General features: G+C 38.1%; 1 protein-coding gene across 12 annotated transcripts in view; it reads left to right on the forward strand.

Annotated features, from left to right (window-relative positions):
* LOC108970440 (polypyrimidine tract-binding protein 1) overlaps positions 1-18,092 on the forward strand; it is a 390,952-nt gene that overhangs the window by 285,173 nt on the left and 87,687 nt on the right. For all 12 annotated transcript variants that reach the window (XM_018935824.1, XM_018935825.1, XM_018935823.1 and 9 more), the window contains one exon: positions 10,211-10,331. In XM_018935824.1, coding sequence (XP_018791369.1) covers positions 10,211-10,331 — 121 coding nt within the window. The remainder of the gene's footprint in view (positions 1-10,210; positions 10,332-18,092) is intronic.

Below are 18,092 nucleotides of genomic sequence, written 5' to 3' on the forward strand. Positions count from 1 at the left end.
TCATTTGATCTTTTGTTTTCACTCTTTTCCCCCATTTCCCATTATTATTAAATTGCTGACACGAATTTACTGTTTCTAGTTTAATTCCGACTTAGAGTCGTGGCTGAAATCGGTTGCAGTCCAGTCCGAATGGCACTTAAGTGTTAATCCCAATTTCCTATTCACATCCTCACATTGTCGGGAAGTTTAATGCCCCGAACATGCAATGATTTCCTTTATTTTCATCCTTCCTCGAATTACTTTCAACAGAGAGCCGTGTGTATGTAACACATACATGTGTATTGTTTTCTTTTATACTTTCACATGCACTGCTGGCTTGTAACAATTCCGGTTAGAAAGCTTTAAGCTCCTTTTGCTGCAGTCATTCAAAATTCACATTGCCAAATCTCAAATGTCTACTAATGCTCTCGGCAATGGCCCAAACATTTGCTTACCTTTGTTCCTACCTGACTGAGGAGGCAAGTTTCGCAAACACACACACATACTAACATGACAGCCGCCATAATTGTAGTCAGTGTAGCAACTCTGCCACTAGCTGCACATGTGTCTGTGTGGGTGGGTTACATTTTTTGTGCACCGTTATTATTATGCAGGTTCATATGAGCTCCCCACCTTTGCTCTCAGCAATTGAAATTTTTTTATGCAAATCACCCGCATCTGCTCGCCACTTGCACTAGGGGGGGTGGTGGTGTGGCGCCACCATTTTTGCTGTTTCTTTGTTGTCTGCCGTTAGTCATTGCTTCGTTCGTTGCGTGTATTTTTCGTGTTTGTTTCGTTGATATTTTGGCATTAGAATATCAAGTTCAAATTGCTACGTCTGTTACCTGTCTGTCTGTCCGTTCAGCTCTTACAGCGCTTCTTCACTGCCGCGTGTCGCTCTGACCCTGCCTGTATATTGCTTGTTGCCCAGTCGTGCGGGCAAATCTACATTTATATATATTTTTTTGCTACTGTGTCTTTCTGCTGTCGCCTTTGCGCTCGTGTAGCTTGCTCTCTGCTCTGTCGCCGCGCCGCGCTCCGTCTGATTGGTGCAACCCTTTCGCTTTGCCAAATATCCTCTATCGGCTTCATAAGTGTATATTCAAAATTCGTTGCTTTGTTTGTGTGCGTGTGTGTGTGTTCGTTTGACATTCGCTAGATTTGCTTTGTATATTTCGTTGCATACGCATGGGCGCTCACCTTTTGGTTTCAGCTGACGCCTGTTGGCTTTGGCCGTCGCGGCAACTGTCTGTTGCTTGTGTGCTCGCGCTGTCAGTGCTGACTTGCTCATCCGTAATTGTCTGTTTGTCTATGATATTTCTAACTTACTGTGTGTGTTCATCTGTTTGGCTTCCACTTTGCTGTACTTTCACTTATTCATGCAGTTGTTCGTGGACACATACAGACTTACACATACGCCTACAGCAGCTGCCTTTGCTTCTATTTATTAGTATAAAAGTGGAAATGCGGCCACAATAAACTCAGTCGCCTGTCTCAGCCTGTGCAGCGAAAGGACCTTCTTATTCGTCGCCTTTTTAGTTTTCTTTATTTATTTTGGTAAACTAAATTTTGAAGTCTTATGCCAACAAAAAGATGGATATATCTATATAAACCTTCAACCTGATGAGCTGTGAGTCGATTGAACCGTGTCCATCCGTTTATCCATCTGTCTGTCATATACGCGAATTAGTCCTAGTCTAGTTGAGATATCGCTCTGAAATTTTGCACACGTTCTTTCCTCCTTAAGACGCTACTCATTTGTTGAGCCCATCTACATCGGACCACTATAGCATATAGCTGCCATACAAACTGAATAATCGAAATCAAGTGCTTGTATGGAAAACTTTTTTATATGACGAGATATCTTAAAGAAATTTGGTATGGATTGTTATCCAAGGCAACAGTGAAATCAACGAAGAAATAGCTCATATCGCACCACTATAGCATATAGCTGCCATACAAATTGAACGATGAACATCAAGTTCATGTATTCTAAAATGTTACACTTGCCAAGCTAAATCAAAAAATCATTTGAGAACAAAAAAATTATTCGTATTTGAGTACCACCCTAAAGCTGCGCTGCCAGCATTTTATATACCACGCTTAAGCGCGTGCCCTCATAACCATTTCGCCGACGCCGCAATGTCATTGCATGATTCTCTGCAATATTTTCACTTTCCTTATTATATGCATGTATGTGTGCAAGCACGCTTTTTAGAATGTGCGCTTGAATGCTTTTAAATATTTGATGTAATTTTTGCGATTTATTTGCAACATTAAAATGCGAATGTGAAATGACTTCACTTCACTTCGCTACACTTTGCTTTGCGCTCCTTCGTTTCGCTTGAGTTAACTGTATTCACTTCAAAATTTGTTGCTGTTATTGTCTAGAATTTAATATTTAAGCCAATGCTTGAATTTTTGGATATCCAGCAACAGTTTTTGCCTGGTACTGCGGCTCCTTCAGCCGCCAGCCCAGAGTTGAAGCGTCGGCCTTGCCAACTTGCCTAAATGAATTATCAGCATAATCTAAAACCGACAAATTAGTAAACTAGCCTGTCTACATGCACATACATAGGCAAGCATGCGTTGTTGCATGTGTGCATGCTTGTGTGTGTCTGGCTTACGGCCGCCGCCGCGCCGCCCGAACTCAATGGCCGACAATTCATTTTATCAATTTCAATTTGTAATTCGCATGCAATTTTTGGAAATGTTTTTCTCTCTCTCTCTCTCTCGCTCTATCTTACACAACAGACTCAACTGTTTTGTTGTTGTGTTGCTCCATTAGCCAGTGTGGTTGGCTGGTTGATAATTCAATTGGCAGCATGTTGACAGCAATTTATTAAGTTTTTAACGAGCCATCAACACCAGCAGCAACTGCAGATGCAACAGTGAAATGTGCAACATGCACAACAACAGCAACAGCCACAATAATGTTGCACATAAGATAACTTGCAACTGCAAATGATTTGACATCGAAATTTTCGGTTTATATTTGCTGCCACACACAGACACGCCTCTTGGATTGGGTGTATGTGTGTGTGTGCATTTTATATTTCTGTGTGCATGTATGTGTGCTCATCCTCAGCTGGTTGCGTATGCCTTCCGGTGGCACTCGCACGACATCTGCAGCAGAGAATTCACTAAAGTTCCTCATTTTCAAGGGTTCATAGAATTTTTTGATTATTAGACAAAAATTTAAATTCGAAACCAATAGGCAGCGGCCTCGAGCTCGGTTCATTGCAAGTGCACACACACATATATAAGCAAACGTGTGTAATGTATAAGTTGAGTTCTTTGTGCATGAAATGCCATGAATTATTGCTGCCGTAAGCGGATATGGCTTACTGTAGTTGCATGTATGCGTGAGTATGTGTGTGCATATGTGCTTGTTTGCCACTTAAAATTGGCTATTAGTTTCATTTAAGCATTCACATCAATTTGCCACACATTTTGATCGATTTAATTGACTTAGTTTAATGTGCATATCGTTGACATTTATTTAGCACAAAATCGCTTGCAACATTTTAATGTATTTATTCGGACAGCACGTACACTTAAAGTGGCTTTAATTGTGTCCTCTGTGTGCTCTTAGTTGTGGTGATAATTAAAAATGTATTAGTTTTGAAAATTTGAAATTGATTCCCTTACGTGAGGCTAGAAATTTGATATATTTGCAGTGGAAGGTAACTTTAGCTGCGGAACAACAAAGATAATCAATAACTTTCCTTAAGAAATTTTAATTAAAAATTAAAATTTTTGATATGTGGCAGTTAAAGGAATTAAGAAATTAAAAATATTTTTTTTTTATAAAAAAATTAAAAATTAGTATATTTTTCTTTAAAGAATTAAAAATTAATTTTTTGTTATAAAAAAAATTATTAAATGCCTATAAGCCTGTAGGGATTTAAAAAAAATTTTTAACTTTGATATTTCCTCGGTTAATATAACCCATGGCTGAAGCAGATACCACTTGAATTTGAATCTTTGTCTCTTTTTTTTTTTTTTTTTTTTTTTTTTTTTTTTTTTTTTTTTTTTTTTTGTTTTTTTTTTTTTTGAGTTAAGTTGTTTTGTGTCATCACTTAAGGGGGTAAATATTTTACTAAAAATTAAAAAAAAAAAATCTGAAATTTTTGGAGAAAATATTTTAAACTCGGTCGTTGCGACGCAATTTCCTTGGGAAAAGAGATGCGCCTGCTCTAGTTAAAACCTCAACTTAAAACTTGGTCAAAGTATAAGAAGATTGAAAATTGGATATGTGGCAGAAATTTTTGGAAAAAAAATTAAAAACTCTCAATGTGAAATGAATTAAAAAGCGCTCCAATATGCAAAGAACAGAATTTGTCCTTTTCGGGCTTCAGTAAAAAGTAAAAAATCGCCTAAAAAATGAACTTGGAAAATATTAAAAAAGAAGATTTAATGCTACAACTTTCGCTATGTTAAGACTAACTACTGGAGCACACAAGGCTTAAAATCCATAATTTTATTCTTTTGTCAAAAAACTTTTCTCATCGAAATATTAGTATTTTCAACTTCGCAAAAATAATTTTGACAATGTTGACACTTATCTTTACTACTCTCCTGTTTTTACATTTCCCTTTCCGCTAAAGCGAAAATTTATTCAAATTTTATTTCACATTACGACCAACGTACTGTAGATAAAATATTAGTTTCAAAAAAATTCAATATTTGTTTCAAATATTTTCAATATTTTGCATAGCTTTCAATACAAAATATGGCCACAAAGCGCACGCTATCGCCATAATCAATTTCACAAGCCCACTAGGAATAATTTTCATACAAATAGCGCTTTTTAGCCACCTCACGCCAACAACACAGCCCATATATTGATGTGCATTAAAAAACAACAAACAGCAAAAACGACAATGGAAAAAGTGCTGTTGACTTTATCAACGTCACTCATCGCTTAGCAATGCGCTGCCAACCATCAAGCTTACAGCAAAGCGAAAACAATTAAGCGAAAAAGCGAAAAGCAATCGGATGGTAAGGGGGGGAGCGAAATGCAACAGCGCACCACAGATAAAGTATGTGCAAAGTAACGGAAATGTTGACTCATATCCGCAAAGGAAAAAGTGTATATTTTTATCCAAACAACTGGCTGCGATACAGGCAAACAGATTTTTACCCATATCATGTGTGCTCAAGCGCTTTGTAGGCACAGACGCAAGCGGCGGCGACTTGTTGTTCGTCTACCGGGTTGCTGTTGGCTTGTTGTTGCTGTTATGTTGCGCTGACGAAAAGCCTTTAATCGACAGCAACATATTCGATTTTAATATTCATACGCTGTCATAAATTCATGCGAATGCGGCCGCTTATGTGGGGTTGGTGATAGTGGTGTGCGTGTGTGTCAACATGCAGGCACCCACACATACATGCAATATGCACGTGCAACACTGCGGCGCTGATGGTGCTCGACTGTGCACTTCAAAGCGCAAATGTGGGAGAAAAATGCAGGTTCGCCTCAACTCCACTCGGTAGAAATGTTGTTGTATGTGTGTACTTATGAGTGTGTGTGTGACAAAGTAACAACTCACTTCTGAAGCCAACGAACCGCACTAACAATCGCTCACACAGCGGCAACATCTGCCGGGACACACACACTATAGCATGACTGCGGCACTATCATCTGCTTTTGTTGCTGTTGTTGCATAGTTAACTTTAATTTTCTTTTTTCGTATTCGCTGGTTTTTGTTGTTGGCTTTGGGCCGAGCAGCTGCGATAAATTGCTTGCGAATGAGTTTGCTCATTCGTGTGACTGGAAGCACCGACACACACATACACTCAGTGCAATGTTGCAACGTGGCGCGCAGGCGGTGGCCAGTTCCTCAATTGCGCTGCATTTCGTGCACATGTTGCGACACTCTGGGGCATTGCGCAACTTTGTTTTCATCCATTCATCCGCTGGCTAGTTGCGCGCCGGTTGCGCTGTGGTCACTTCACAAATTTAAAGCATACTTTCGGGCCACTTTAACCATGTGTCTGCAATTTTTACTATTTCCCATCTTCCGCCCGCCGCACCCACCCACGCGCACAACATTCTTTTATTGCTGTTGTTTTTGTTTTGTGCGGTGACTCAACCTTGGCTGCTCGACCGTGCGTCGCAGCACAAGCAAATTGTTTTTATTTTACAGTTTTTGAGTGGAATTTTCCGCACTTGCCGTGTTTTCAACTTTTCAGCTTATTTGTGCTGGTTTTTTCTTGTTGTTCTATGATTTTTTCATATTTTTCTAATCTACCGCTGACTTTTGTATGCGCTCGTTTTTGCTTCTCTTGCTTGACTCACCTCCGCAGTGCAGCGACTACTCTAATCAAGTACTTTCGTGGTTTGTGTGCGTGTGTGTGTGTGTGGATAGCAACAAAACCTTAATGTGCACTTTTTCAAGGAAGCGCAAACCACTTTCTCAACTTTTCCACATGCCAAACAAACCTTTTTCTAAACTCTATCTCGCTGCGCGTGTTTTTGCTACACCCTCAAGCTTACCGTACATAGCATATTATCAGGCGCGCTGACATATTGCCTGCAAGCGAACAAGCAGAACTTAACAACGCGCTGTGGCAATAAGCGAAAAAGAAAATTAACAAGCATAAAAGCAAGCGTAGTGGTAAATGTAACGGTAAAACTCAGATGTACTCAGTTGTACTCATTAGGCGAAAAATATGTCCGAGTTGCGAACATGAAGCCAGCTTGTCGAGTTTTCGAAGCGCAAGCGAGCACAAAAAGCAACAAGTGCGAGGCTGAAAAGGAAAATGAGGCGCATGTGTATATAAAAACAGATAGTAGTGGAAGTTGAGATAATAAAATGGAAAATATTTAAGCATTTTTTTTTTTATAAAACAGTGTTTAAAGTTATAATGGAAATCACAATATAAAGCGCAAATTTAAAGAGAAAGTTTCGTTTGGTATTTACCTATCCTAAAAGCAAAGTTTGGCAGCGTCGCACCCTTCCCTGCTTTCCAAATTTTTAGCAACCGAAATTTGTGTCATATTTAAGGCGCAGTGCGTCACACGCCTACACCAGTCGGCCGTCAGCCGCATAGCTCACTTTCACAGTTATTTCCAAGTTTATTGCACTGCAGTGGCCAAGTTTTTGCCATTTACCGTTATACTTTGTTGAGTGCGCGAAATTAGTTGCAGTTTTTAGCTAGTCATAGCCGAAGAGCACTTAGCGCTGTATGCCTAAAAGTAGGCAACTACTTTCATATTTGCGCAAGTCGTCATATTGCACACACACATAGACTTATCTATGTAGTCGTGTCTGTTTTCATGTGATTTTTTTTTTTTGTTTTTTTTTTTTTTTTTTTTTTTTTTTTTTTTGTTTTCGTAAGCGTGTGTGTTGTGCCGTGAGTGGAGTGCCAACTGGCTGACGTAAGTGAAAGCGTTCGGCTGCACGGTAGGCGCATTTCATGCAGCATAACCCAGTTTGCGACTTCAAGTAGCTGCAGGCAGTGGGCCGGGCAATTTGGGTTGCATGCAATTAAACAAATACACACAGCTGGCGCCTTCTTCTCATACACACATGTGCCCATAGGCAAGCGGAAACGTCCAATGAAAGTATATTTAGCTGCTAAGTCGCAAAGACATAAGCTTTTATCCCCATGACCAACATGAAATGTACATTTAATATGTTTGAGAGTGTCTTAAATATTTGATTAGCGGCATGTTTGTGCTGTGTAGGCTTACGCTAGCACTTAGCCTGCTATTTCCTCTGCAAGTACCATACACACTTACTAAATATGTAAAGCGAGAGGTAGTAACATAACGTAAGGTAGCGTAGAACTAGTTCCATTTGCTCGGTGGTGGCGTAAGTGGCATATGTGGCATGGAAACTGTCACATCAAATATTAGTACTTTGCTCTCCAACACAAAACTTTGCCACACAAAAATGTTTAATCATGTTCAACTGTTTAATCTGCCGCATTTCCAATTGGTTTAACACATTTCTCAACTAAACTTTAATGCCAACTCAGTAGACGCCAACCAGTTGAATTCTTGCCGCCACTGCTCTTTCATGTATTTTCATTTTTGCTTGTCGTACTCGGCACATCCTTTCATTTTTGTAGTTTTTATCTGCCATTTTATTAACACTCAAATTACACGCTTTTTTGCATTCTTCATAGTTGTTTTTTTTTTTTTCTTTGTTTTCGTCATGCCACCTTTGATCGGACGAGCGTCTATCCAGTCATTGCTTTTTGTCGCATAAAGTCAACCAACCAGTCAAGCAGTCAACCAGCAAACCACCTAACTTGCATGCCACAGCGTTGGCAGTGAGGCGCTGCACGAATTTCTGCCCACTTGCCCACTCCAAAGGTGAATTTCGCCACTAGTATAGCATACTTTAAGGCGTGGGCGCCCGACAAGGCAATGTGTGTCAGCCGATGCCGCGCTGTGGTATTGGCAGCTGTGGCGCGTAGAGTGAGCGCACTCCACTTGCCACATCGCACACACACACACATACATACAGAAATTGTTTATGCGTATATAGATAGATGGATAGATAGCTGAACGTCCTGAAAGTCGAAAAAGCACATTGAGGAGAAAATGACGTGAAAAAGTGCTTCACACAAAATTACCCTTTTCAATTTGCGGCTTTTGTTGTTTGTTTATTCGTCGACTTTCGTTGCGATACTGCCACTCAGTACACTGGCTGTTGTGTGGTGCATGGTGAGTGCTAGCTGTTGCCTTCATTCTATGTTTGGCCACGCGTATGTCCGTATTTGCTTATTGACTTGATTTCCATTGTGTGTTGATTTAGTGGCGAAAGCGCGCGCGTCTGAATGCTAATAAAGCGAGTTAAGCATGGAGGCAAACAAGGTGTAGTATTTGCATGTGTGTGTGTTTGCTGGTGCACAGGTATGCGTCTAAACGTGTCTTTGGATGCGCTAAATCGAAATGTATCAAAGTTTTGATTTTGGACGCTAAATTTTCATCTAATTTTGTTATATTTGTACTGAACTTATTTCATTGTATATTAAATTGCGCCGACTTCGCTTGATTTTCAATAAAAGAGACGCGATTTTTTGGAAATTCATATTAATAGCAGCAGTTGTAGCGGAACTTTGTCTTTTTCGGAGCTTGAGTCTGCAAAATTGGACTTCCTCCTCTTAACAAAACGGGTCAGAAAAGGTTTTAAATATTTCACTACATTTTTCTGGGGTACGAAAGAAAGAGGAATCTGAATAAATGTGAATACGTTGATTAATCGATAATATCCATAGCATTTTTGACTTTAAATTCGATCAGAATCGTGCTCTTGTTAAAAAAAGTCAGCTTTATCGGGAGAAGTCGAGCAAGATCACGTTTTATAAACAAAATATTCACCAAAATCATTCGTATTTAATAACAACTTCCAGGTGCTTTTTTGCCACAACGTATTTCAATACAAAATCACTCACAGAGTTGTAATTACTACTAAACACCGTCATTATCGCTTTTTTCTGGAAGTTTGAGCAAAAAACTGATGCATATGCGCCGGAGCACTTCTTTGCGCCCACATGTCTTTCAAATACCTTTCCGTAAAGTGCCTTAATGTTGTTGTGTTCCCCTTAAATATGTTATATTTTCCACTCTCTCTCTCTCCGTGCCGCTATGGACGACAATAGAACTGTAATGGCTAATACTTTCGTTTCCGTTGGCATTTCGTGTGCTGCTCAAGCAGCCCCTACCCCGCAGCACTTGCCAACACGGCTCTTTCAGCACTCAGAGTCAAACTGTAATTTCCTTCATTCTATTTGTTTTAGCAAAGTACGTTTTCCGCTGCTCCCAGCGCACTATTTACTTATGCCTTTTAGCTGCGTCGCTACCGGCCCGCTTGCCACGCTCACTGCGAGCGCGCCACGCACCAACTTTACGCCGGCACTTTTAATATCCTATTCACTTACTCTCTTAATATTAGCTCAAAGCAAAAACATCTGCGTAATTTATTTACTCACTTACATATAAATATCAAACATTTACGTTTAAACACACTTAACGGTATATAAGTTTGTATAATACTTTGCAAACTCATATATGCACATATATATGTACATATTATATATTTATGCTTAGCAAATCTGTTTTTATACTCATTACACAAATACTTATTGCGTTCTCTTGTTGTCTCTGTTTCCATTTCCGCGCTCGTGTCGCTGCTACTTTGTTAAAAAAAATAAAAATAAAAAAAAAACAACGAAATACCTCCAACAACAACAATCACCACAATTACAACAGCGAGGAAGCGACGAACTTTTAAGTCAAGCAGCAGTTATGGCGCCCGCTTCTGACAATAATAATCAGGATTTAGCCACAAAGAAAGCCAAATTGGAGCCAAGCACCGTCCTTGGAGGAGTTGGTAAGTTTTGCATTACATTATTACCGTTTATGCTATGCGCTAATTCGCTGGCTACTATTTTTATTAAAGCACTGCTTTTAATAACTATTATTCACCTGCAATAATAATTGCCCGGTAATGGGTGGCTTAAATTGCCGCCGCTCTCTGGCCCTTCCTCCCTAACCAGCCGCATTAACTGTGTGGTATTTCAAGAGTTTCCTTAACTACTTGGCGCGCGTTTCTTGTTGCTTTGCATTAACTTGCTGGCTGCTAAAGCTTTTTGCAACATTTTTGTTGTTTTTTTAATATTGCACGTGCGAACAGTTAGCCTTGCCACACTTGCAGCAACTACGCTTATTTAAAGTGCAAAACGCACTTCAGCACTTTTTAACGTTTGGGTAAATATATTGTTATTTTAATATTATTCTTTTTTAATATAGAAAGTAATTACTTTACACAAGTAGGCTACGAGTGGAGCTAAACTGAGGTCAATCTCGGAACATATTGTTCTGATAGCACCACTTAAGGGAACCATCCCATGTGAAGGAGTAAAAAATCGACGTTTGCTTGTTTTTTTTCATAAACAATATATAATACCGTTAGACCAGATCACATTGGCGGCAAAAGTAGGTTGGACGCTAAGTTATTTTTTATTAGCTTCCTATAGTATCATGGAAATTCCCAAAGCAAAATAAACACAAGACAAAAGAAAAGGCTAAAAATATATTTTTTCACGGCTTTAAAAATATACAAGCATATAGACATATAGACCAGAATAGTTTTCAAAAAAAAACAAAAACGGAATTCATAACGTGTTCAATTATATCGGAAGCGAAAGATAAAATAACAAACATTAAGCGAAAAATAATTTACGGACGACCTGAGGGAGAGAAAAGGATTTAAGGATTATAAATGGCTTATCTCTATTTCCGGCGAAACTAGAAGTCCTATAGATAACAGTTATATGGCAATGTTGTAGATATATAACTTTTGTATAGACCTTTTTCTCATAACCTAAAAATTTGGCTGAAAATTTCTAAACCAAGTTTTTAGGTTTTTTTATTTCTATTTTATACAAAAATTTGTTTTCTTTAAAGAATTCGGTGGAAACTTATCTTCTGATGTCACAAACATACTGTATTTTTTATTATATCTCCTTATATAGTAGAAAAAAAATCCAATTTTCTGTCAAAAAATTTAACTCAAAATAAAGAAAAAATTATAATTTCAATTTTTGATGCCAACATCATGAAAAACATCTAAATTTTAATCCAAAAAATTTTAGTTAAAACGATATTCAAGTCGAGAGGCCCGAATTTCGAGCTTTTTTTTGGCAATCAATAACAAAGAGCATTTACAGCTAACTGATTTTCTTTTTAGAGAGGTATTTTTGAATATCAAAACGTCGACTTTTGAAAAAACAAAATTTTTTTTTTCAAGTTCCTAGACTAAAATACCACCCCAATAATTCGGAAACCTGATTATGCCCTACAAAGAACTTTCAGGAAAAAAATCACGAAAAGCCAAAATATTTAAAAACTTTTCAAAAATGGTTTCAGAGATTACCCATGTAAAATATTCACATAAAAATTCGTATTCAATGTATAAATATGTAAAACTACGTTGAACGGTTTCAAATTCATTCATTGATATGGTAGTGAGATGACACCACACCGAATTAGAAATTTAGCTGTGCCACTCAACTCTACCAAAGCAATTGAACTTCCCAAGCAAGTAAAAAATCCAATATTTCCTTTGCCCTTTAATTTAATAGTAATAAAATGCTGAATTGTACCACGCTCTTGTCACCATTCATCGACTCATCAGTCATTAACTAGCGCCATAAAATTTTATAGCTCGACCTTCAGACTAGCCTGCTCAGCATTTGCCATTATAAAATGGTGATCTACACACAAATCATTGCCGCAATACACAGCGACCACAATTTCTGCCACACCACATACGCACACACTTAAAAAGAGATAATTAAAACAAATGCACGCCTGCGCGCCTACCACCCGCCAGCCGCCAGCCGCCGCTTCGGCCCTCGGTGTAATAAGAATGTATTTGTGCCACTAATAAACGAGCTAATTACACACGAAATTCAGCCGGCGCATTTTCTACGGCCGCATTGTTTGCTCTCGCTTGCTTTGGCTGTTGTGCTGATCCATTGATGCTCGTTGGTGTCGGCGGTGTTGGCCTATAAAAGCTGCCAGCACGCAAACGCAAACGCAATTCGCTTACAATGCATTAATTAACCTCAACAAACAAACAGCAGATAATCACCGGCTCAAACATATGTGCGCGCGTATGTGTCGCAGATGTGGCACTCAGTTATGCGGCGAGCAGCTTTAGAGGAGTTGCCGGGTGTAACAAATCATAAAATTACTCATACGCCACGGCACACGTACGCAGCTATTAATTATGTAGCCGAATTCACAGCGCGAGCCCCTCTTCTTTGCATTGCTTGCAATGTTTTTCGGTTAACCCGCTATTGTTGTTGCTGCTGGCATTATTTCGCTCATCGTTCATTGCGATTTGTGGCTTGGTTTGTGCTCACCGCTGTTGCCACATTGTGCGGCGTTTAGTTGCTTGCTCTAAAATTAAAATAATAATAATAAACATGGACATAGCCGCAACATTTTATTCACACAACACACATTCAAACTTACATGCAACAACAAAAACTGTGGCACAACAAACAAAAGTTGAGCACAACAATTTGCATAGCAGCAAATAAGCCTTCCTGCCACACAGACGGTCGGTCTGTAGTGGGGATAATCTGGTATATCGTGCAAATATATAGTTCTCATGATAATTAGAATGTCGTTTAAAGCTTTAATTGAATTTAAAAATAGTTTTGAGTACAATCTGACGTATGAGTGTGGAATATTAAAAGGGTGACAAAAAAAGTTTGAGCGTTCGCTGGTTGGTAGTGTCTTAGTCGATTAGAGATACAATTTTAAATATACATATCATCACATTCATATTAAAGAAAGCATTTGAATATATAGCTATCGGCTGTAGTTTACCTCCTAGGTTAGTTCGCAACTTGAAAATAATTCCCTAGTAAACTAAATCAACCAAAATCAAAACTAAAAATTCGCTAGGTGGCTCTGAAGACGGAAATTTCTAAATCTAATTTAAATTAAAAATCTAAATTATCAGAATATATATTGCCTGAGTAATATCACCATCCCATAAGAAAATATTATCCCCACTTCGAAATCAGAAAAAAGCTCCTTTCTAATATCGGGTGATTTTTTTGAGGTTAGGATTTTCATGCATTAGTATTTGACAGATCACGTGGGATATCAGACATGGTGTCAAAGAGAAAGATGCTCAGTATGCTTTGACATTTCATCATGAATAGACTTACTAACGAGCAACGCTTGCAAATCATTGAATTTTATTACCAAAATCAGTGTTCGGTTCGAAATGTGTTTCGCGCACAAATTTTGTTCAGCGATGAGGCTCATTTCTGGTTGAATGGCTACGTAAATAAGCAAAATTGCCGCATTTGGGGTGAAGAGCAACCAGAAGCCGTTCAAGAACTGCCCATGCATCCCGAAAAATGCACTGTTTGGTGTGGTTTATACGCTGGTGGAATCATTGGACCGTATTTTTTCAAAGATGCCGTTGGACGCAACGTTACGGTGAATGGCGATCGCTATCGTTCGATGCTAACAAACTTTTTGTTGCCAAAAATGGAAGAACTGAACTTGGTTGACATGTGGTTTCAACAAGATGGCGCTACATGCCACACAGCTCGCGATTCTATGGCCATTTTGAGGGAAAACTTCGGAGAACAATTCATCTCAAGAAATGGACCCGTAAGTTGGCCACCAAGATCATGCGATTTAACGCCTTTAGACTATTTTTTGTGGGGCTACGTCAAGTCTAAAGTCTACAGAAATAAGCCAGCAACTATTCCAGCTTTGGAAGACAACATTTCCGAAGAAATTCGGGCTATTCCGGCCGAAATGCTCGAAAAAGTTGCCCAAAATTGGACTTTCCGAATGGACCACCTAAGACGCAGCCGCGGTCAACATTTAAATGAAATTATCTTCAAAAAGTAAATGTCATGAACCAATCTAACGTTTCAAATAAAGAACCGATGAGATTTTGCAAATTTTATGCGTTTTTTTTTTTAAAAAAGTTATCAAGCTCTTAAAAAATCACCCGATATTATTATTATTATTTATTTATTTATTTATTTTTTTTGAAGAAACACTTTCTTTAATTAAGACATAGACTGTTTATACTTAATATTATTACAAAATTTCCGAAACCAAAGCACAAATATCATTGCAATTGATGAATACTGGTTATGAGCGAAGCACTGGTCAATATCTCGATTTTTGACAAAATCACTTCACAATAAAAAAGGTTTTTTCTTTTTTGTGAAAAAATTGATAAAATTTTATTTCTTCAAAAAAAAAAAATTATAATACAAATAATATCTAAAAAGGTCGTATGAAATTTCCAGTCGTGCTAATTCAGCCGTTTCGAAAAGAGTTTCCGCACCGATTTTCAAAACCGTTTTTCGATAAAAACACATTTTCTTGATTTGGGAGCCGATTCGAGCGCTGAGCGACGCTCTCACCAATTCGTTCATAACTCTGGAACTATTTACCACATCAACTTCAAATTTTCGGGGAATAATCTCGAATAAGTATATGTGCACTCGATACAAATATATTTCTATATACATACTTTTAACTTATATATTTTTAATCAGTCTTTTCACTTAACACGCATTTAAACAAAAAGTAAGACTCAGTAAGCCTTAAATCGTTATTCTGCTACTTAAATACTTACACCAAACACTAAGTAGACCACCTCGAAAAGCTCTCAACTATGACCACAATAACAACAACTAATAAATGCTCACTACTTTTGCGCTCGAGCTGTTAACAGCCTTAATAGATCTGCTTGCCACCAATAAAGTGCATCAATGATGGCCACTTGCTTGCAATGTCACTGAACAACAACAATAACAACAGCAGTAGAGCCAGCGAAGCAGCCGTCAACACAACACCACCGCCGAGGCATATAATACATATATACATATATATAAAAGGGAGGGAGTGTGAAGTTTACAGCATCGAGCCCGCGGATGGAGTTTTGCGCTGAAAACTGAAATTGCTTTAAAGCACACCACAGCATTTTAGCTGTAATTATTTTACGCGCGCTGATAACTGAATTGGCAGCTAACGTGTTTCCACAGCCGCCAGCCTGTCAGGCGGCCATTCGCCTATTTGTTGTTGTTTGTGCGCGTGTTGGCCTATGTTTATTGGCCTTGTTTACAAGCGCTTGTTATTGCTGATGGAGGCAGGCGATAGCCTATACGTTCACACACACGCACTCCATCATGCATATGTGTGTACATGCATGTTTGAGTATGTGTGTATGCCCGCCGATGTGCAGTGGCAATGTCCTTTGCAGTGTTGCCACAACGAGCGTTTTATTTATACAATTGCGAGGCCTGTGTCATGTGGCACGCAGCAGCTCTGCATATGTGTGCCTGTTGCCGGTAGTTCACCGTTATGTGGCCACGCTGTGCAGCATATTGAATATTTAGTGCTGTTTTTATTATTTCTTTGCTTATTGTTGCGTTTATTGTTGTTGTTGTGCAATAAGCTTATTGAGCGGAGTTTAATGAATGAAAATATAATTCTTAGGGGTGTAATTAACGGCAATTAATAAAGAGCACCGCGAAGCTGGCCGCCATTACGACATTTGCACAGGCACACATATGTGCTGTTGTTGTTGTGCAGAATTTAATATCCCTTGGAAAAAAGTTATGCGAATAATAATTAATTATAAGTACGTTAATAAAATATATAGTTGGCGCGATAAATGGAAGTCGTAATAATCGTCGGCGGTAATTGTGCCGGCGTGGGGATTAGAGCCGAGAGTTGGCTTTAGTCCGAGGGCAATTGGTGGGGCCTTCACTGGTTTGCGCTTTGCTTAATGTTAAGTGAAAAGTGTAATGCTCAGCGTAAACTGAAATGTGTGCTTATTTTGGTTTCGAATTAGATTCTGTTTTGTATTACACATAATTGACTTTCGGTCATACGCGTTATTTAATTTGCACACTGGCAAAATTTCGAAAAAAATATGGTGTTTAAGGAGTCTATATTTTGTCAATATATTTGTATTTATTCTGTTTCATTAAAGGTAATATTATTGTTTCAAGCGTTTGATTTGTTGTGGAGAGTATACTTGAGAATTTTGCAAATATTACTCAGTATGAATTAGTTGCTATGAGATCACGTGCATTACCAAGTTTCTCTTGAGGCGATATTCTACTAGTCTAAAGGCATGAATTTCAAAAAAAATTTGAAGTATTGCAAAAAAGCATATATGTATGTATACACCATTACAAGAAAATAATCAAAAAAAAAAAAAATTTTTCATAAAATGCAAGCTGGAAAATGAGTAATCTCAAAGCCTTAACACTACTGTGATCAAATTGAAAGCTGCTTTTTTAATTCATATATTGCGTATTTTTCGAATTTTTCTGTAAGTTGGTAGCACTGTTAGTAATATCTATGCTTAATTTCACGTCAAAATATTCATTAGTATTTGAGATACGCGTCGTTTTGTGAGGCTCTAAAAGTAAGTTCTTCGATTTTTACTGTGTCTGAATTTTTTGAACAAAGAAGTGCGATAATGCACTATTTCATACTGTTTTGATTATTCGTGATAATTTCGCCACATTTTTAACTAATATCGTGTCGAAACCACCGCATTCCCATGATTTACCTTCGTGTAACTTCTGACTATTTAGCAAATCCACATGACCACTCAGAGGAGACCGTTTTGACTCAATTGAGGATATAAAAGCTGAATCGAAGAAGGCTCTGATGGCCTTCACGACGCAGGATTTTTCCAAGTGCTATGATGACTAAAAAATTAGTTGGCATAAGTGTATTGCGGTGGGAAGATATTACTTTAAAAGAGATGAAATGGACAAAATTTACCTTTCAATTTGATCACATTAGTATATCCACGATTTCAACCAATATAAAAGCAAAAGGAAAATATGAATCTTTCATAAAGTCACAACGTATGTTCTATGGCAAAATTTGCAAACAATTTTTGTTCACAAAATGACGACTGCCTGAAGAAAGCAATTTTCTTACTGTTTTGAATTTTTTAAAAATGTTAAAAATTTAAATCTGAAGTATTGATTGTTCTAGACAAAGATAAGTCTATAAAGAAGAATTTCTGATCATTTTTATATAAGTTAGGTTAGGTTAATCTGGCAAGCCACGCTTAGACCAGTTTGGTCCCTTGCGTTACCAGATGGAGTTCACTTTCTAAGTCCAAGAAGAATAGTCATCGTTTAGGACGGCTGCGCTTGACGCGAATTTTAACAGACTCTGCTGCCTCACTGTCGATACCTTCTCCCGAGTATCATACTGTGGGAACTCCAGATGATGCTCCATTGTTCCATTTTCCGTGGTGCCCTGCTCTAGAGTCCAATAGAATCTGAGAAATTGTGGATATCATTTTGGAAAGCATGATTTCGAGAAAAACGCGTTTAAAATTTCAGCTCCGGTCGAAACTGTTTGGATGCCGGTTCATCAAAATACCTATCTACTCCGAGAATTATATAAATTTTTAAAAATCAACTTGTTTGATGTAGTCTTGAATAATTCGAGTTGGAAAAAAATACAATAAAAAAGGTTTAAAAAAAATAATTTTGAGAGATATTTCGGTATACCTAAACCGTCGAAACATGTACTAAAAATTTTGGATTTAAATTTAAAA

Source organism: Bactrocera latifrons, unplaced genomic scaffold (assembly GCF_001853355.1).
Source record: "Bactrocera latifrons isolate USDA-ARS-PBARC rearing strain unplaced genomic scaffold, ASM185335v1 scaffold_3, whole genome shotgun sequence".
Lineage (NCBI taxonomy): Eukaryota > Metazoa > Arthropoda > Insecta > Diptera > Tephritidae > Bactrocera > Bactrocera latifrons.